Consider the following 21830-nt stretch of genomic DNA (forward strand, 5'->3'; position numbering starts at 1 on the left):
TTACGGAGCCCCCCGCAGCACTGGGCTCAGCTGGGCGGACGCGCCGGCTGGAGCCGCAGCTCCTCGTTCGGCTGCCTGCTGACAGATCTTTTATTGGTTGTTCTTTTCCTTCTTGCCTAGGTATCGCTCTGCTCTTCTGAGAGTAACTGCAGGAGCCCTGATCAGTGAGTAACCCACGATTCCACGGGCGGGGACGAGGGCTGGTGGCCGCCCTCCCTTACCGCTGCGCTGTTGATCTCCGTGCCAAGTCCCAGGCCTGGCTCGGTCGCCCCGCTCCGTGGGCGAGGGTGGGTGGCTCAGTTTCAAAATGACTTTGAAGTGCCACCTTTGGAAAAGTCCCTGTGCAGAGTTTTCCGTGGCCCAGGGCAACGGCTGTGCGATGCTGCTGTGGCAGCTGAAATGCAATAGAAGCTGTTCCCTTTGTACTGTAAGTAGATCAGGAAAAAAAACCCCAAACCCAACCAAAAAAACAACATTTCAGGTTGCATTGGAGCTATGAAAAAGTAATTAAAAAATAACTGGGGCCAGTAGGCAGTTGTCTTAGGCTGGGTCTAAGGTACTAGGTACCTCAGATCAGTTAACCTTAAAGAACATTTTGATTCATTTTTTGAGAATCCAGCATGTGTAGTTCTCTCTACTAAGCAATAGTAAAGTACTAGTTTGTAAAAACATTGACTTGGAAGCCAGCTTTTACAGTGGGATTATTTGCATGTTCTCAGCTGCAGTAATTTAACAACTACTAAGAACAGTCCTCTGAAACTAAATCTAAAGGGGTTTTGTTCCGTGTTCTTACTGATTGCTTTCCCTTTTTCACCTCGGAGATCAAGTGAAATTCATTCCCTGTCATACATTCCGTGTTTGACTGCAGGTATTTAAATCGGTGAATCATCTGCCTTCTTTCACAGATGCCCTTAGAACATGCCTAATTGGACAAGTCTGTGGTATGTCTGGTAAGTCTACTATTAATCTTACTAGCCCAGAATAATTTGGAAGTTATTATGACCAGTAATTGTAGTAAAGCGATGGAAACACTTTTCTCTTAGACAGGGTGGAGGCAAGGGCTTCTCCTGGGTTTTATGAAAGCTACCAGCAGAATATGTTCCAGCAGAGAGCACGGGGGAGATAAGGTGTCAGGCAGGGTTCAGCATTCGTCTGGGGATATGTCATCTTTCCTTTCTGAGTACGCGACAGTTTAACTGAGGGGCTTGTTTGCTCGTTCTGCATAGCCAGCTTTGCCAAACCCAACGGCAGCTATGCAGCAAGGACGCGTCGGAGCCCGGTGCCGCACTGCCCAGCACACAGCCTCGGCGCTCAGGGGACGAGGGACTGGTAGCTCAGTGTTGCATTTTCATCCTGAACTCAAGCTCTCTACAAACCTGTTTACTGGCTGTTTGAATGAAAGAGGGAAAACAGCCACAAGTAAAAGGGTAAACTCTTCTCAGAAGTGGATTTTTGTTTCTTGCCTAGCGTGCATTATAGGTGTCCTAGCATTATTTTTTTTATAGTTTGCATTCCATCAATATATTAATTTCAATGGTAGCACACAAAGTGAGTTGGTTACTTTAGCTGTCATTCAGTCTGGACTAATTTTGGTTGATATTCTTCGCTTTCTTAGAACTTGTTGATACATAGAACTGTTTAAAAATATGTGGTTAGGTAAAATATTGGAAGAAGGCTTCTGGAATTAGGCAGCGTTGAAATAATGAAAGCTAATGAGCTAGTGCTGAGATGTATACTGAGATCTACTATGCTGAGATGTCTTTACCTGGGTGATTTCTGCCTTCATCGGGGGCAGCAGCATAAAGGCAGGATGATTTCAGGGAACACACCAGCATGCAGCTGGTGGAGTGTTAGGAAATACTGATGGGCTGGCAGTGAGGTAAGAACTCCTTGTGCTGGAAGAATGTTTCAATGCAAAGTTCCAGTAGGGCAGCTTATTTTTCTCACACAGGGTTTTAAGTTGCCTGCAAGCATTTTTCTAAAACAATTTGCAAAAAAATGAACAAAACTTGTGGAAGTCTGAAGCCCTCAAATCCAGCCTTTATACTGAGTGTTTGTGATCCAACTTTCTAATTCAGGATCCAGTACCAATTCAGAACTAAACCTAGGAGGTTTGACCTTTCACCTGTTTAAAGTGAAAATATATTCAGCTCTGGAAGAAGTAAAATCTAAGCGATGAAATGATGCAATTCTCCCTCCTTCTCTAAGGCTAATCTTGCTGACTGTGTTCCTGCTCCTGCTCTGTGGGATCACAGCAAGCTGCATCAGATTCTGCTGCCAGAAGAAGAGGCTTCCAGTTGAGACCTGCCCTAGGCACCCTGATGATCTGACAGTTATTGCTATTGACAGTGACAGCACTGCCCACAGCACCGTGACCTGTAAGTATCCTCTGGGTGTCAACTATTCAACAGGGCTTTGCTATTGAACAAGTGCCTGGAATGCTGTGTCTAAGCCTTGCAGTAACTGGGACTTTCTGATGTACTCCCAGAACAACTTTCAGCCCCGTAGGGTGGGCAAGAGAGAGAAAGGAAGGTTATCAGGGCAACACAGTGAGTGACTGCAGAAGACCAGTAGGATTTAATGCTAGAGAGGTTAAAATAAAGCCCATGGTGGGTTAGCATCTTACATGTAGTCTCCCACATCTGTTCTTATCGCCATTCCCACATTTTTTAACTTTTCTGCCCATCTCACTGTCCAGCTATTCCAGCCAAAGTTACCTCTAATGTGAGGAACTGTTCAGTTGTTCATGTACAAACCCAACTGAAACTACCTGTGTTACCTGATGTAGTACATGTATGTTGTATTTCACAATAACAACTGGATGGTGACATGCAGAGGCATTTTCTCTTCTGACTGCTTTCTTTTGGAGAATGTTTAGATTCCATCATGAGTAACTATAACTGATAGCTTTTAGTATATAGTGCATATGTTCTGACACCACAAAAATGAGTCCATAATTTCTTGGAGAAAAGCAGGATTATAGCTTTATATATCAGCGTTCCATGCAGGTGTCTAATTTGGCTTTCTAATTTCTTTTTCTTCACAGCATATAGCTCGTTTCAGTACCCTCTGAGGGTCCCTATTCCTTCGCTATTTGTAGATATGGATAAGACCACTGTGTCCCCTCCAGCTTACAGTCTCTATGCGATGGAGTTGCCACCTTCTTACGATGAAGTTGTCCAAATGGGTAAACAGTACACTGAAGTAGCACAGATAAGCCAGAAACTCAATGACACCCCTGGACAGGTGACACCAGGTGGGCTGAATCCCATCCAGTATTCACCTGATACAATCAACAGAGATCCAGCAACACAGGCAGATTCAGAAAAATCAGAAGATGCAACACAAGAACAGCTGCAGCTCTGACTCATTTCAGATGGGGAGTAAAGGAAGGGAAGCACAGTAAGAGTTAAAGAAGACATGAAGAGTTTGGTTTTATAAGTAGGTTATGATGGAAAGATGTTTCCTCTCATGCCCTTGTAATGATCTGACAGTTAGAAGAAATGTTTTCTGTGACGGCTGTGATCTGGTAAAGCTCCTTCAAGGATATGAAATGAAGTAAAAGGGCAGAAGTTTAAAAATGCCTGTAAAAGTGGGACATGAATGCTTTCCATCTTCAGATTAAAAAATATTTATATATTCCTTGTGTCCAGCATATGGCAACAAAAAAAGTCAGGGGAATTTTGCCATCTTGGGAATGAACACAAGGAGTCAGAACAGTACAAAGAGCAAGCTGTTGTTCCAGAACAGAAGCTTCCCAAACTGGAGTTGAAAGGGGAATCCTAGCAAGTCACGCTGAATAGCCTCTTTTCAGAACATTAACTGTCCAGGAAATTGCTGGAGTGCAAATTGCTACATAATGGCACATGTTCATTAAACTGCAGGAAGACGGCAAAGAAGGACAGGAAAGTGTGTGGAGGGAAATGCATGATGTTACGTTTCACAGCTAGAGACAAGGAATGAGACAGATGAGAAAAGATACTTTTTTGTTGGTCATGAGACCTGAAGGGATTGTTTTTGAGTTGGGTTGTGGTTTTTTTTAGTATCTTTAAACTTATATTTTCAGGATGAGCTGGCTTGAGTGGGATCCTTTTACTACTTATTTTTGCCAGTTAAAATACAAACTAGTCTCAAAGAGACACTTGCACACATGGTTAAGTATTACTAATGGGTTTCAAATAGTCATCAGATATTTCAAAGGTGCTTATACTTAATCTGCTCAGGTGTCAGGGCGTCTCTTCAGTACAGAAAAGAAAAAAAATATTGAAGATTCTTGGCCGCTTTCACCAGTTCAGTATGGAGATGAGCTCAGTACTGTGCAGGATGATACAAAGCATATTCTAGCTGTGCCACCTAGAATCGGTTACAAATACTAAATGTCATTGCATGGGATGGGCAATAGCCCAGGAAAATTACTCTTTTAGGAATGTTTCTTTGTGAAATAGTGATAGCAAGGGTAACTGCTGTGCATTATTTTAAGGCTGGGGCTTGGAGTCTATTAGAGTGGTCTCAGCCCAGACAAAAATATGGGCTATGAGAGCTCTTTTTTAAAATGACAGCTTTCCCTTTCTTGTCCCTCCCATATTCCAAACAGTATGGATTTTGTCCACTCCTGAGTAGTGATTTTTTTTTAATACACTTTAACAAGGTGCTAATTTGGCTACCTTTATGAACATGAGCAATCTACAGGATGGTTCATTGCTATGGGATTATCTACAGCATAAAAGAGGGAAAGAAAGCACGAGCACTAGGTGCTGTTAACAAATGTAACTTGAAGTGTGAAGTGCTAGGTCAGAGTTACTGTTGACTGGCCTTCTAACAAGAATGTGACTGGTGGTCTGCATTTCTGCTGAAGTTGCTTTGGTAGCTGTGAGAAAGGGCTACCTTCCACAAATCCTAGGTGTCTGTCATTAATAAGCAGTAGAAGTGGTGGGCACAAAATCTTGTATGGCCTTTAGAAGCCTATCCTCTGACAACCATTGCTGCAATAACTACCCTGGGAATGAGCGCTAATGATTTAAAAATTAAGATCTCTCTGCCAGCCGACAGGACTGGGACTAAATCTCTGCCACACGTTCATGGTGTGTGAGCTGTTAGAGTCCGGCTCCCTAGGGAAGTGTTGATTCTATATTTAACTTGCATGTAGCTTACTATGAGTGTTGCAGGGAAAGGCTGGTTTAACAGATCTGCTTCTTTTCTATCTCTTCTCTCTCATTCTTAGTTATACTTCTGGCTTATTCTCTCCTCTGCCTTTTTCTGTGCCAGGATGGAGGCTAGGCATAACGCAATATAACTATTTAGATGTCTCTAGCTGAAAGAGCGACATATGCCCAGTTCTGGGTGTCCCCATGTCACAAATACAGCAGATGTATTTTTATTTATTGAGCTTTCCCATCAGGATAGTACTCAGGAACCAATTCTATGTCTTTCCAAAGAAGAAATATCTGTTGGGGGGAAATGGCTGAGCACTCACTCACTAATAGAAACAGGAACATAAAACCAGGCAACTGAAAAAATGGTGAGTGACACAAGAGGGCAGTCCTTCCCTTCTCAGTATATTGCATTACCTCCCCTGGGGAAGAGCTTCCCCAGAGCCGAGCTGTTGCAGACTCGAGGGTGCCCCTAAGGCCTGGTTTTGCTTCGTCGCTCAGAGGTTGCTCTGCAGTGCAAGGACTGAGCTTGCCTGGGGAGGATGGAGGAATCGGCACAACGGTTTGACTTCCCTTCATGCTTTTACTTACACAACACTTCAGTCTTGTGAGTTGTCAGCTGGACCTGGCAGACTAATCTACCAAACCACAGGGAGATCTGTCTCCATCTCGTTATGGAGGATGATAGTTCTACCTGCAAGACCCTGGTCTAAGCCCTAAGTGCCTGTGGAGTGCTCACAAATCAGATCTGACTCCGTTACCACCTGCATTAATAGAAAAGCCTGTCTCACTCTGGGGCACCTCTGTTGCCAGTCTAGCCTAGCTGGAATTGCCCTCCAGTAATCTATCACTCCCATCCTTAATTCCATACTTCCGCAAGTCATTATCCAGAGTAAAAGAAAACAACTGGACTTGCCTCTGCTTTACAAAAGAACAGAGTAGGGAAAGAGTAACGCTGCAGGGATGGAGTTTCTGTGTGTGCATGTTGGAAGCAAGTGTTGTTTGACACAGCACAGTGAATAAAGCACTTAGTTTTTTCCCTGACTTCCTAGGAAGAAGGGCATCACCTGGTGTTTCCTTTCTAACACCTAAGGAAAAGTCTTGTGTCTTGCCCAGGTCCCTTGCCTTATATTTGAATTAATGAACCATGTTATAAACTATTTGTTAACATAAACTGCTGACCTAATCAGCCTGCAGAGACACAGAATTTTCTTTGTACATCAAAAGCAGCTCAGTTTGCTCCTGACAATGTTTTCAATAGTGATGTCTCAGCCCTTTATCAAAATTGTTTGACTCCTTACAGAAAGCCGATAATCAAAGCTGTCCCTGGCCCTATGTCTTTGAGGACGCAAATTGCCCCCACAACTGTTCGTTATTTACATCTCCACTTAACAGGTTTCTTCAGTTCAATAGCATTGCAGAAGTTACATCCCTCCAGACAGAAAGATGGTGACTAGGGGATTTACAAATTCCATTTAAATTCCTGCAGCAAACAAAGAGCTGTCTTCCCATCTTCAGAACAGTTTATATTTGTACAGAAAGTCCAGTTCATCAATTAGAATCACTGTTGTGTGCGGGCATACAGTGAGAGAAAATGACCCCTTAACCAACTCATGTCAGAAAAAAGCATTAAAAGAGTGGTCTCCTGAATCCTGGCCTACACAAGCAAGAGCTTGAAAACGTCGCTCCCATGTGCTCTACCTAATGCTAAAGAGCAGGAAGGAGAGTGGGAAATAGTCTCACCTGATCACCTGTGTCCTTTCTGTTTAATTGGGCAAGTTGGAGAAAGACAGATTTTCCTGTTGCTGATGTCTATAAAAATAGGCTTAGTTGCCAGCTTCTGCTCAAGATGCATCTTTGTAATATGACCAGGAAGAGGACACTATAAGCTCCTAATCCTACTGTACGGTAAGAAAAAATTAACTTTGTTTTAACTGATGTTTTAAAACTCACGAAGTAAATCCAGACATGTGGAATGGAGATTAATGCTCTGTCTTGATTTCAATTGCTGTTTTCAGCTGTTTCTCATTTGACTTTTGCTTTGTGTTCTGCAAAGCTCTGTTTACCTCTCAGTGTGGGATCTGATCTTACAGTCCTAGAAAACTTTGTTTTGTTGTTGATGCTCTTAATGAGGTTCAAACAGCCTCAAAAGTGGGATACTTTCAAAAGCTCACAGCCTAGACAGACATAGTGTTCCTTTGTGTTTATTCTACTGAGCATGTAAAAGGGAAAGGAGGGATAGGACTATTCTTAAACTTTTCTTATTCTTGCCGGGTATGATGACTGGGTCCCTGGTTTTCTCAGTGATAAGTATTTGGAATGTAAATGTTTGCCTTTAGATTTGGATTCTGCACTATTGAAGTCAGAGGACACAAAATGAGATCCTGCTGCAGAAAAAGAGATTACGTTCGGTTTTATTCCTTTTAGCCACATATACATTCCCTCCTGTAATTCCAAACAGGTATGATGTCTCAGTTTCTGGTCAGAAACCTTGCACAGTGTTGCCGTAGGCTCTTAAAGAGCCATCAAACAGCATCTAGACATGGGTGTATATTAGTGAGAAATGAAGTGTTCTCTATGGGTATTTCTTATAGCCAGTTTTTAACGTGCTTTGAAATTTCAAAACAAGACACTATAACTGATGCTATTTATTAGTGCTATAGTCATCTAAACTGTGAATGTGTAGACCAGAAGCCTTTCACGAGAAATGTGCTGTCTCTGGTGGTAGTATAGAACAGTCTCTCGGGAAGATCCAGGATCAGTATATCTCCATTCATAAAGAAATAACCTATAAATTATGCCCGCTCAAAAATGCTTTAATAATTAAACAGTTTTTTTAAAAAAAAAGTTTTCTAGAACAGAGAAGTGAATTTAAATGGGCAGATTAAAAAAATTCATTTACTTTCTAATAAGCTAGTCATTCATGCATATCTAAATGATTTTAAGTTAGGCATTTAACCAAACAGGACTCCACTCATAGTTAGATCTGCTCAGGGTTACTCTGAAATCATTTGTTTTTGATAAGTGTGTATCACAACACTTTTTTCATACAAGTCTCATGCTATGTGTGTAAAAAATGGAATATTACAGGCACATAGAGAAGCTGCAGGTGTTAGCGTGGTACAGCAAAGAAAGGCAATATATGTGTCGTGTTCTCAGTACCTTTGAAGAATGCTCAGATAGAAAATCACTAATCTATGTGAAGTGCTGGCCCTAAATGGAAAATGAACTCTCCCTTTCATATTGCAGAAGACGGCTAGGCAGTTGGTCATCTAGAGACAGGGTTTCTTGAACACCCCTTATGGCTTCAAGAGCTTGAGACTGAGAGCCCTATTTTTGGAAGACTTGCCTCTGAGTATCTGCTTAAGATTGGAGCTCACAGCCAAGCTCTACGTGTCTAACATGTCCAAAGGACGCTTCTTCTGAAACCATATATTTTAAAAGATAAGAATTATAGATATACTTGCTAGGAATTTCAGAAAAGACAATTAAGAGAAAACATTTGATAGATATTTCCTTTCCTTTAACCTTTTGAGTAATAACAAATAATCAATCCATGGCACTGGTTGTTCCCTGGTACTCAGCTGGTGCCAAAAATACTTACACCACTTGCAGAGATAAGAAAAGGTCTGTTGTGACAACATACCAAAGATTAATCTGGTTTATGCTGAAGAAATCTACAAACTCTTCTCAGGATTGCTTACACTAAATGGGCTTTAATGGTCCTGGCAGTACTGGAAGCTATAATCTAGACAGGTTCTTGATGACCACAATTAACTTGGTGATTTTTAAATGCAGCATCTTTCTTACCCAGAGCTACATTGACAGCATATTGATGCAAGTGCTCACATTTTACGATGCCACTATTGAAATGATTTCCCTTTCTAACGACGAAGGCTTCTACTCCCTGGCTTGTGGGGAAATCTGCTTGCAGCTGCCCATGCATGTGCTGCTGAGATGTGTTCTGTTTAGAAGTCTGTTAGGTGACCTCTATCGAGTAGTTTCTCTTATGTTTCTGTTTCTTTTCCCAGCCTGTCAGTCTGGAGTTTAAGACTTCTGTTCTCTGGTGCAGGAAATTCTCCCACAGTGCCTACTATAGTGGGAATCTGGTCATAGAGACATATTCTTCATATTCAAATAATACCAACAGCTGGGGATTTGTGGGAGACAGACACCACAAACCCAAAACCCACAAAGAAACCCTCAAAAAAAACCAAAACCCAAACCTCTGAATTCCTTGAGCAGTGGAAGTAATGCAGTCTGGTTTTCTAGGTGCCTAAATCTTATGACAAAGTTCCCTAACATTGAAGAAGGTGTAACCTGCACTAGCAGCTTTCCTTACAGTTAGGGCATGCATAAGCTTTTTCTTGTCTGCACCCTCCAGTGCCTAAGAAGGGTGAGCTCAGGCCCAAGTCTTTCTTGCAATGGTGGTGTTAAAAGATCCCCTTTCTCTATGCAGCTCCTGTTTTCATGAAACATTTGGAAGCTTCCTGTCTTTGAAACCTCCCGTTCCCTATCACCGTGCTTGAAACTGGTCAGTGGATTCAGGAATTATTATCTGGGTGTGGAGAGTGGGAAGAGGGGAGACGAGACACGGATTTGACTGTGATTACAAAGCCTCGCTTCTATAAGAAATCAGGTTTAAAAAGAACATAAAGTAGGAGGGTTAATCCCACAGCAGAGGGAGGAGCTGATGGAGGAGCTAAGAATTCTGATTTCAGTCTAGTGTTTTTTCACCATCACGAGATCCACTCAAGTCCGATTATATCCACACAAGCTTTGTGACATCTCTAAAGGAAAAGCCCCTCTCTGTAATTACCCAAAGTGCATTTCTAATTGTGATTTGAATTTGGTGCTCATTTGGCACTGTTCAGCATGCAATTTTTCTTCTCTCATTTGTCCAAAATGATTGTTTTGCTGGTTATTTTCTGTTGCTATTTGCTGGCTGTGTGAAAGAGCCTATGACAGGGAGATGTACTGCTGGAGAAGCTGGTGCTTACATCACTGCCAGCAGCTTGCAGTCTTGTCTTTCCACTCTCGCACACACATGCACTCATCATGAGCACTTGTGCTCAAAAAGAAAATGCAGACTTGGAAGTAAATTGCCTCAATAATTCATAGGCTTTATAGCCCAGAGCAAATTATACCTTGGCTCTGTCATGCAATTCAGGTTGCAAATCCCTTTATAGCCAAGCTCATTAACAATATAAGTGGTACATCTATAATGGCTTTTATAATCGATGCATTATCATCTTTGGAGGGTATTAAGTGGTAAACCTGCAGCATCCAAAGTGAAGCATCAATAGGGTCTAGATATAGTAAGAGTCAGAGAAAAAAACATTTCTTCTTCTGCCTTGCAGTTGCCTTTGTCTGCCTTGCTGCCCCACCTCCCTCCCCCTTGCAAAGTTTAGAAGGTTTGGTTGGTTTCTTTTCTAACTGCATTTCAACTTTATCAGGTGCAGGTTTTGAGGGAAAAGATTCACTGCTATTGCCAGTACTGATGAGTGGGACACTTGGAGACGTACAAAATCTACTCGCTTACAGAATAAAATAGCTCTCACAGAATCACTTTCCCGATTGTTGCTCTCACCTGTCTCCTGGCTCTGATTCTAATCGTCTTTACCTGTTGGAACTATTTTTGCTTAGGGAGATATCTACTAATTTTGCTGCAAGTAGCAGAGGTTCTTTCCTCTACCCACAACTGAAATGCAAACCATGAGAAAAGCCTTTGAATTGTATTCAGAGCAGACTATGAAAACAAAGTATCATAGGGAAATTGTGCTTTACAAAAATGGAGACCATAAATGTTTTATGAAATATTACATCCTAAGGTTAAATCCAATGCACAAAAAAGCTTAGGTGCAAAACCACATTACTGGGGAAACATTCTGTTCTGGTCAGTTGAAACGCAGAATATAAAATACCAGAGCTCTTTTTATCTTACTGGGGGGAAGAAGGGGGCTGTGGAAAAGAATGCATACTTTTAAAGATATTTCACATCTTCTTAGAATAATAAAGCTTGCTCTGGACACCTGGAGAAAGGAGAAAATAAATTTCTATCTCAAATGTAGAAATGCCTGAATCTTCATTGAACTGCTTAATTTTTACTCACTTTTTTAGCCTGTTTTCCCAAATAGTTCAAAAAGGAAGCAAACAAAGAACTGCCTGATGTTGAACTCTGTGTGCATTGTTTTTTCTCTTTCCATGCTAACAGTTTACAGCATAAGCTACTTCCTTCTCACAAGTAAGGAAGCATAGTCCCAAGGTCAAAGTATTGGCCTGGGAAACCCAGCTCAGCTACTGGTTCTGCCACAGGCTTCCCATATGACATGGGCCTGTAAAACAGAGGCTGCAGCATTATCTTATCTTGCAAAGAATTTTGAGGATGAATACATTGAGCGTGGGCTGCACTGTCATAATGAAATACAGATAACACCGTCAGAGCATGATGAACTTTGTGTGGGACATGAAGCTCAGGAAAAAAAATTTCCCTGCTCCCTCCCCCTCTGGAGGGGGGTGGAATCTAGAGAAGGAACTCGGGGGAAAATGAACAGTGTGAAATTTAGAAACAGCCTCTGGTCTTCAGGTGCCTAATCCAGTCATCATTACAACATTCCTAACTGGAGGAAGAAGCTGAGGAGAGAGAAATTTCCGTGATGGGCCCAGGATCAGTGCAAGATTGCCTAACAAGTTGATGGTAGGCGTCTTGTGACAGTAGTTTATCTTGCCAGATTGCTGACCTGTTGGGGATCAAATGTCCTGAGAGACAGCACCTTGGATGTAAACATGAAAAAGAATGCTACTTCTTTGTCAGTTTGTACAAGCATTTAATTTTTATAACTTTGATTTCTCTCTTGCTGAGACTCAGTCTTTGATCTGTAATCTATAATCTTTTGGTCTAGTTCAGAAGTCTCTGTAGTCTGCCTTCCATCCTCTCCACACTTTCCAGATCAGACTAGGCAAGCAGCTTTGTTCAGCTCCGTGGGGCGAGACATGCCAGCCTTTTTACCCCCAAACAACATTTGCCAAGTGGCTGCATCCCTTGTCAAAAGGCAGTTGTCAGAGACACACCAGTCTTCTGTGAAGAAGATAGAAAGAAGCTGTTCTGCACTGCACATAGGGTCACTTCAGCTCTTTTTTAAAGGCAATTTAATTGTGATTAGCTAGCTAACCAGAAGGCCATAAAAATAAACAAACCACGTGTGTTTGGAGAACTTGTCTTCACATCTGTCATGCTGGCTAGATTGCCTTCTTCCACAAGATGGCACAAGGAGCCTAAGTGGCCTATGTGAATGTCCATTTTTCATACACGGTGCTGGAAGTCGACACCTATGAAGTCAATTAAATTTTGTGAGAAGATTATTTGGAGGAAAAACTGTTACACGATTTTCTTTCTTACTTCAAAATTGCATATATAGAGTAGACTTCTTTTTTTTTTCCATCTTGATAGAATGCCCCCCATATCTGCTGTAAAACACTGGAATTCAACTGACTTGGGCCATGTGGGAAGTAAAAAAAAAAGTTCCGTTATGTTTCACTTTAATACTACGGAAAAATTCTTTGATAATGGGTAGGGCTATCTTTCAATCAAGAAACATCCTGGAGCGTGACAGGCTCCAGCTTTACCACGGATATCCTGGGCATCTATACAACATATCAATTCCAACGTCTTCCCCTGCATTTTCCATTGGTGAACAATTATAGAGCCACAGAGGCTGGAAGGGACCTTCGGACACCACCCTCTTGCTCATGGCCCTGTCCACCCTGACTTTGAACTCTCCAAGCGTGGAGGTGCCCCTGCCTCTCTAGGCAGCCTGCTCTAGTGTCTGACCACCCTTAGAGTAGAAGTAATTTTTTGAATGTTGAAGTGGAGTTTCCTGCATTTCAGGTTGTACCCGCTGCTTCTCACCCTGTCAGCTGGTGCCCATTGAGAAAAGTCTGTCTGTCATCTTTATGCCCTTCCATCAGGTATTTCTATGCATTGATAAGATCCCTCCTCAACCATCTCTCCTTGAGGCCATAGAATCCCAGCTTGCTCATCCTCTCTTTATGTCAGATACTTCATTTCCTTAATCATCAAAATATTTCATCTCATCCTTTGTCCAGCTTGTCTAAATCATTCATGAATTTCACCTGAATTTAAGTGTGATATTTAGTATATTTCTACTGAATGTGAGCCTAGAATAAACAGCTGCATAAAGCAGACCATGGGAAATATCATGTAAGCCGGATACCTGATCACTCTGTTTACCTCCTCATACTGTGCTGGCAGGCTGTAAGCTTTGCTGATGCTACCTATGCAATGGTTTTTATTGCACTACTCAGACTGACATTGCATCATCTCATACAGTGAGAGTTCAACACAAGCTTGTAATTACAGCGGTCAGCTCAGTATGCTGCTGATTTGTGTCCCAACGGTAAGAAAATTGGCAAGATGAAATCAGACAAAGAGCAGAGGAGAGAGAGGAGATGCATCTGCATGAACTGCTTAATCAGAAATGGATAAACTGCTTGAAAGCAGGAAAAAGAAATGCAATCTTCCTACTGCTTTGCATGGTGCTTTTGGGTAGAAGATGCTATATAAAGACCCCTCCTGTGGGAGATCATGCTTTAGAAATACAGGAAACTGCCTGGATTAAAAAAAGAACATAAGGAATAATGGTCTTCCAGGCCAGAAAAGGAAGAGATATTTCCTTTGCTTTATCTAGTTTATCTCATTGTCACCAACAAAAAAAAAGTATTTCATCATAGCATGCCCTTGCTGCTACAGGTTTCAATCAAAATGATCAGTTATTGACAAGAAATACTTGTCTTTGTTTTCTGATGTGAATTGTAGCTAGTGATACTGTAAACCCACTGCTCAGTACTATGCTATAAGAATAATAATAAAGAAAAATCAATTCCTACCTCTTTATTTGCTAACACATCCCACTATTTTAGGTACAGAACTTATACCCCCAAATATCTAAGATTTAATCCTTTAACTGATGTGCAAGATGCTAGGTAACACACGCTAACATAATTAAACAACGGAAAAAGAATCAGAATAAGGATAATTTGAGCACCTGTGGGATTAGTTTGGTGACTTAATCTGTTTGTAATTGTAGAACATAAAACTGCAAGTGTTTGTGTGTGTCTGATCAGTTGATAGTTCCATTAGATACAGCCCTTCTTCCTTCTCACCTCCCCTGTTTGCTTGCTTAGACCTTGTCCTTTTAGATGGCCATTCGGTGTGTGTTTCTTTTGTGTGTCACTTTGTGCAGTCACTTACCCGTGGTTAACCCAGATGCCCAAACTGGCTGCTTCACAACTCTGAAACAACATTCGGAGAAATGAAACCAAAAAAAAGAGGGAGTTTGTTATCAGCTTGGAGATGGGGTGGGGGGTGAAAGAGGCAACCGCTAGGTCTAAAAATTAGCCAGCTTGTTCTTTATGAATTTCCAGAAACACATGAATCCCTAAATCACAGGTCTGCATGCAGAAGGGTCTTTCTTCAAATCCTGCGTATGTCTGCAGTTCTAGTGATTCATATCTTAAACTGTTGCTACATTGTCTTGAATTCAGGGAAGGTTCCAGTATGAAATCTCTGGCACAGGAAGTTCAGCTTCCTCTCCAGATTTCCTTCCTCCACCTCTTTATATGCAGAATAGCAGGGAACATATTTAAGCCTTGCCTGCACAGAGTGAAAACCCTTAAGACTGTAGAGCAGTTTGTGTTGATAACCAATTCCTTCAGCTGAAGTGTTCAAGACAGGCAGCACAGAAGACAGTGGTTCTTAATGATGAGACTTAATCCCTAAAATATCCTGAACTGTTGAGCTGCATTTTGTAACTGCGCACAAAGCTGCACCTAGTCCCTAAAGCAAATGTGATCAAAATGGGTGATAAAGGTATCTCTTACTGACATGCAATCCCATTTCCACAGCAAATTAGGCAAGACCCTAATTGATGACAGTGAGAAATTTAGCCATAGTGTAAATTTGCAACAATTTCAGAGTAAGAAAGACTGTGGAAAACCAAGTCTGGAGTAAGTCAACACCTAAGCTATCACTAATTTTAATAGGCTAATTTAACTTCCTAGATTTTTGTCTAGGCTTCAGTGTCCCTTAAAAACAATTTGCTAGGCTCCAGGCTGAGGGCCAGTCTGCCCACTTGTCCAGTTTGAGCCTCAAGCTGAAATACATCAAAAAACCCACACTTCCAGAGCCTAGTTATAATGTAGTTTGCATGTTAAATATGCTAGGAAAATGACGATGTTTTAAGAGTGACACAATGTTAAAGACCTCTGAGCTAGGTCTGTAGAAACTGGCACTACTCTGTGGTATATATGTATACATGCAAAGATCCTTGCTAGGATCACAAAACCAATACAGCCAGGGTAGCGAAGCACTGTACACCAGGGCTAAATTGAGGTGTGGCAATACACTGACATAGCTTATGATGCTTTCAGTTCTGATATTTGCCTGTTGAGCTATCTCTGGGATGTGTGGCTATGCTACTAATGCTTTAGTGTATGGCGTATCCATTCCCTGCAAGAATGCTCTCTTGGTATAACAAAACCAGCATGCTGTATTTGCAGAGCATGTATGACTAAGCTCTACCAAGCATAGTTTATTCCATCACCAGCCTATCTCCAGAACAGAACATGCTATACTAGGGAAAAGAACAGTAGCAGCACCTGCTTCAGTACCTTTCACCAGCATAGCTAGAATAGGCACCCGTACAGCTGCAATACAACAGGGAGAGAGAGGCCTGCACAGCTAATCACTCTTGTGATCCACAATGCAGGCTATTTTGAGTAGTTGTACTAGGAAGAGGACAGGCAGAGAGCTATAGCTCTTTCAGTTCCCCTGGACTGAATCTTTGTGTTCCCAAGATCTCTTCTCGCTTCTCTGATGGCTATACGTATGGTGGCAGAAGTAAGTACAGAGATCTGGTTTTAGCTGTAGCACAGGCTGAGCAAGCACATTGTTGAAAATAAACTAATGCAATCCATAGACAGAGCAGAGCACTGCTCTTGAATAATAATTGACAGCTTTCTTATGAGACACGTGTTACTAACAGGCAGCCTACCCCAAGGCTGGCAGAAAGTCAAAACGTGAAAGCATAAAAAGGGGGGTCACCTCAGTGTCAAATGCAATTGCTTGCTTTGGGAAGCAGTGAGTGTTTAAAATCCATACCATGTCACCCGCTTATTCATACAAGAAAAAAGAATACAAAAAGAACCACTGAGTTTTGGTTACATTTGGGTGCTTAGAGTAAGAGATCAATAAACAGGAGTACTGTCAATAAGAAATGCTGAAGGGTGATGCTGTACCTAGACTCCTATCTGCTGACTAGTGCATATTAGTAAACCACATAGTAGTGCTTTTCTCTTTGACGCCAATGTTAATTTTGGCAGTGGAAAGAGGTTTTATTAGAAGTACTGAAAATGTCATTCATCTTTACTTGTATTACATCAGTTGTGAGGATTTAAACCCCAATACAGAACTATGGGGAGATGCAAAAATTGACTAATCTGATCATAAAACTAAAGGAAACTCAAAACAGGAGCTTACATTTAAAAGTACATTCACTTCTTGCATTTCTAATACTATAAAGGTGTTACTAATAGGACTTGTTTTTCAAGGTCTGTTTCTCCTCTAACATGTTCTTTTTAAATCCATTGCAAGCTAAATTATCTGTAGGTACGTTATGATGGCAGCCTACAATCCATAGGACTGAAAAAATTTAAAAAAAGGTAGGAACATGGAGAAATGAAACTATTTGATTACTTTTTGGAAATATTCTATTTGAAGGAAACAAAACTATTCTTTAAAGTACTATCCAGTAATCTAAGATGTTCAAAATACTGCAGTAAGCTCACATATTTGAAACTGTCATAAAGGTTTTTTGTATTTAAGTGGTGAGTAGCATATTGATATGTCTTCCTTCATAATGCTGAATCTTTTCTAGGATGTTCTAAAGCTTTCAGGAGTCACTGGAGTTAGTGGGTAATTTTACTTACTTGCAGGCTAGGATCCATAACCTCAAAATAGGACGCATCAACAATTCTCTAGATTGTTCTGCTGCTGTTATATTACCAATGCAAATCTCTACTGGTACCAGTGTGGTAGAAGTCACAAAAGATACAATGGTCTTTATGTTTTATTGGATTAGCATAATACACATCAGTAATATAACAGCATAACTCAGCCTAAACACACATGGGCAATGTTGCAGCTCTGTTACTGAGCTTTTGTAGGTAAGAAATTTGCCAGCATGTTGCTCACATTATAATTTAAAACCTAGTTTCCAGCTGTTACAGTTCTCAAGTAAAAATTTCTTTAATGAAGTATCAAAACTCATAATGCAATAATCACCTATGAATAGTTTATTATCAGTTCTGAAAATAGTTTGTTCAGTTAATTAAAAGTTAAAGGCTTTTGGAGAATACTGGGGGTTTTGTGGGTTTTCTTCCTAGTTTTGTGTGTGTTCATGGAGACCTGTTACCATTGAGGAAAATGGGTAGTTTATGTTACTTTGATTATCTATTTTTTGAATGTGTTCCTTGACCCTTTAGAACGACTTAGTCCAAATCTGTTTGTGTTTTAAGGTTTATCAAAATATTTCCCATCAAAATTATTTTTTCAATAAATATTTTGGCTTGACTAAGCAAAAATATACATGTAGAGGGGCTTATTTTTTTTCCATTACGTGTAATTGTCTTTGTATAAAAACTCAGTTTTGCTTGCTGTTTATTTACTAAAGCGTTAATTCTTCCCAAGAGAGAAACTTCCTACTGGCTCAAACACACACAGATATTTCCACATGCAAATATTGCAAAATACAGGAGAAGGATTGTAACTTTTCTCATCCCGTATCCCTGCCAATGAATTTTTGAATCCTATTTCCAGAGCTGAGAAACACTGAATTCAGTAACAGCAGCAACAATAGTTACAATTTCTTCATTTTTTTCCAATCCAAGAATCTCAAAGTACTTTGAAAGCATTACTGGATTAAGTCTTGCAATACTACTATTGTGCATTGCTATGTCCATTCCCCATTGGTACATATAAAGGAAAGGAGCTAAATAATTCATTCAAAATCAGCCTCCACAGCCAAGCCAAGAATAAATCTGAAAAGATTAGAGTCCCACTCTGGAATTTCAAGCCCATCTTCTTGAAGAAGCCATAACCCATTTGTTTTGTGCTATATGGGGCAACTAGCAACAAGACTGTTCTGCAGGCAGGATAAACTGCAAGTGGATTTTTCTTTAAAAGGATAACCAAGACAGCAAACCATGTATTGACACCCCTGGAGGGAGCTGAAGAGTTATATAGATAGTGGAAGCATGGATAAGAAGAAAACAGAAGTTAGATTTCCTTTAAAGTAAATGACAACATTCATAAACAATAGTTAGCACCAAGGAGACGCTAAGATACGGTATTTGAAACACACAGGACTGAAAAGTCTTTACTTCATATAAAAAAACTGTACAGCCCACATCTTATTTTCAATGTTGCCCATGGGAGTTATTTCCCTAAGAAATACAAGCCAGCACCTAAAAAACCAAAATAATTTCAACACAGAGTTTTGTATCAAGCCAATCTGTGGATATTGGGGGAAAAGATGGAATGAAACGAGAAAGTTACATTATGGCTTTATAAATCTTTTAAATAAAGATGTAAGAAACTATGCATGTTCCTCTTTATCCAGTGCTGAGTAATTGAAGCTGCCCAGCTCATTGGAAGTAAGGCTGGAGTGTATGCTTACCTCTCTGTTCATGACAGTATTTGTTCATGTTTTTTCTTTCTTTTTTTTTTTATAACCAACTTAAGCATTCAAGCATGCACAATGAAATTCTGGCTGTTACGAGGGGGTAAAACTCCTGCATATCATGTGTTCATGTAACATAAATCTCAGAACTCTTGGAATCGTACTGCTCAGCCTCTGAAAATCTAGTACTATAGGTGACTGTCTCTGTCAGTTCCCTTGGGTAGTGGCTTAAGAGCTGTTTCACTTCATGTATGTTTTGTTTTGTTGCTTGGAAACATGAATTTTGTAAGCACATTTTTTTCTAACAGGTGCTCACAAGAAAAGGTTTTGCAGAATTGGTATCTTTGCTGACAAGTGGTTTGAGATTTGGGATGTTTACTGTAACAGAAACCCGGAGCTTGCAAGTTCTCTTTCTGTAAATTAGAAGACTCACCCCATCCTCTTGTATATCTGAAAATTCATGTCCTTTGAATGAGAAGTGTAGACCCGTGCAAGTGCTTTCATCCTTAGCAACTGAACAGCAAGGTAGACAGGGGTCCTGAATACTCCCACTTTGATTCTGCTTGGGTTTTTGCAACTCAATTCTGTAAAGAAATTTCATCCCTTCTGCTCCTCACATGATCTTCATTAATTTCTCATACTAATTCCTTCCGCTCTGGTGAATAAGGAAAAGCAATATGCAGGTCTTTCTCGGAATCACTGTATTGTTTGGCCTGCTCAGGTTGTGGCTTAATGTACCATTAGAACCAATATTCTCTTCTAGGTTTTCTGCACAGTTCTTTCCTGTCCAAGACCAGCACAGCAGGGAGTACACATAACCAAACGCACACAACTCGGGACCTGATGACCAGTGACTCTCACTGCTTCTCTCACAACTTCGTGCCCAGTCATGTCATTTAACCATTTTGTATCTTCAGTCTGGAAAGCTCTTAGGGCTGCTTAAGCAACAGCCTCCATTGTCATACAGTCTATGAATAACCCCTACACACCTTATATAACATTCACACTGATTTTTCTGGAGCTGCTTCTGAGATAATAAGATTAGCATGCATTTTTTTTGTTCTTTTGAGTTCTCTTCCACTGCAGGAACAGAGTGATTGGGCTGAATTCAGCTGCCGATTTTCTTAATATGGATGACAGAAGACAGAAGTTTTTCAGACTGTCTTTCATCATTGTATTTTGCTCAGTCCCAGTACACTGTCCCAAATAAATAGATACTTTTGAAGTACAGGATATAACCATTATTTAATCAACTCATTATATTATATATTCTGATGAAATTAATGACTGTTTAACACTCTAAGCATGCCTTATCCCTTTCCTGTATCACAAACAGGCTTTGTTTGACTAAACATACATTCTCCAAGGACAGTAGTAAAAGTCCCCTGACTCCAAATATTTTTGCTTTATGAATGCAGTTTTTGTCTTCTGGATTGTGGAATCAAAGCTCTCCTTCAACTGCAGCAATAAAATAAGGTAAGGCTCTTTGAAAGAACAGTGCTCTCATCAGTAACACCAATGTTTGGTAGGAGCTTCATTAGGACACACACCTGTGCCCACTTTCCAAAACTGCTTTGTCAAGAATGGAAGAATGTTCTGTGGGAATCTGACACATAGCTAGGTAAGCAAATTCTTTCTTGTATTTGGAGGTACTTCTCGCAGGCAAAATATACTGCAGGTCTGATGAGTCTGACATCATGGAAAGTCAAGTAGCTAGGCTGAATTCTCAATGTGGATTCTAAATTCTCAGCATCTCCAAGGTACCAGTTGTTTTTCTGTTAGTTGACCAATAAGACAATGATCCCCTTGAGGAAAGTCCGTTTAAATGGGAAATATTTGGCTTTAAGCTTTTACTCAAACTGTTTAAGCAGTATTCATGCAATGGAAATGTTACTTAAAAGATTGATTACTTCAAGGAAGATATAGAAGTGTGTAGCTGGATGTGTGTATATGTGTACACACCCCCACCCCCACCCATAGAATCTGATTTCTAAGATTATTGGAACAATGCCCTTTGTTGCTATTATATCTGCAGGATGGGTGTCCATACAGGAAAACATATTTCCATTTACTTGCTTCTAAATATTTGTGCACTTACTCCTTCAGTTCTACCCCAGCTCTGAATGACCTACACTCCATACAGGATATGAGATTTTGAAAAAGATGTTCATACCTTATTTTATATTATCCCTTGTTTCTAGCAATGTTTTCTGTGATTCAAGCCACTGCAAAGCCAGCTATGCTTGTTCCATTTCACTAAGGGACTTCATCGTGTTGAAAAAATAACCATTGGCCCAGGTAGGGCAGCCTCTTTGTCAGGAGTACCAAAGGAATTTAAAAAGCCAAGCTACAGCTTGCCAAGTTTAAAGGTACAGTGAAAAAAGTAAACTAGTAATACACATCTGAATATGAAGCAAAACCAGAACAAAACCTTGTACAATCCCCAGCACATGGAAAAGAGCTCGGACACAATTCTGATTGTAGGAAAAGAGCACCAAAACCCTATTTTTCTGGTGCTCTCAATATGGGTTTCTATAAATAGAAGGAAAAAAAACAGATAAAGTGGTTCTTAAGTGTGCAAACAGGCTTGGACCAATGTTAAGACATCCATATACTTCAAGGTTGGCAGATGAACATATAGATTACAAAATTACATATTTGTATTGCACTATATGGTTGTATCACAGTATAAAATTATGGCACTGACTGCAAGGAATATTAGGTCCAGGTTCAAGCAACCCTAACACTTCATCTTGCTTCTTTCCATAAACTGCTCGGTGGTAGTGGCTAAGTAATTTCACATCATTATGCATCAATTTCCTATGTCTAAGACGACAGTAGTGATATTTTTTTGGCTTTGGAAAGTGCTTCAAGGTATGCTAAACATAACAATCACACTCAGGAACTAGGCAACAAATTTTTA

At 40.4% G+C, this 21830-nt stretch overlaps 1 protein-coding gene across 2 annotated transcripts; it reads left to right on the forward strand.

The window, feature by feature from the left end:
• TMEM52 (transmembrane protein 52) lies at nt 1-11676 on the forward strand. 2 transcript variants are annotated; one of them, XM_027787601.2, is made up of 4 exons: nt 1-287; nt 869-950; nt 2209-2378; nt 3047-11676. In XM_027787601.2, exons 2-4 carry the CDS (start codon nt 919-921, stop codon nt 3364-3366), a joined length of 522 nt encoding a protein of 173 aa, XP_027643402.1. In that variant the 5' UTR covers nt 1-287; nt 869-918; the 3' UTR covers nt 3367-11676. The 2 variants fall into 2 exon arrangements, with proteins under 2 accessions (XP_027643402.1, XP_005238003.1); XM_005237946.4 differs by having other exon boundaries at nt 1-164.
• Nucleotides 11677-21830: the final 10154 nt, after the last annotated feature.

The sequence above is a fragment of the Falco peregrinus genome, chromosome 3 (genome assembly GCF_023634155.1).
Source record: "Falco peregrinus isolate bFalPer1 chromosome 3, bFalPer1.pri, whole genome shotgun sequence".
In the NCBI taxonomy this organism is placed as follows: domain Eukaryota; kingdom Metazoa; phylum Chordata; class Aves; order Falconiformes; family Falconidae; genus Falco; species Falco peregrinus.

Bases quoted from the DNA above. Each gene is read 5' to 3' on its own strand.
- TMEM52 (XM_027787601.2), top strand. From the start codon at position 919: ATGCCTAATTGGACAAGTCTGTGGTATGTCTG. The intron at 951-2,208 runs GTAAGTCTACTA...TCCTTCTCTAAG, and splicing joins ACAAGTCTGTGGTATGTCTG to GCTAATCTTGCTGACTGTGT. The intron at 2,379-3,046 runs GTAAGTATCCTC...TTTTCTTCACAG, and splicing joins TGCCCACAGCACCGTGACCT to CATATAGCTCGTTTCAGTAC.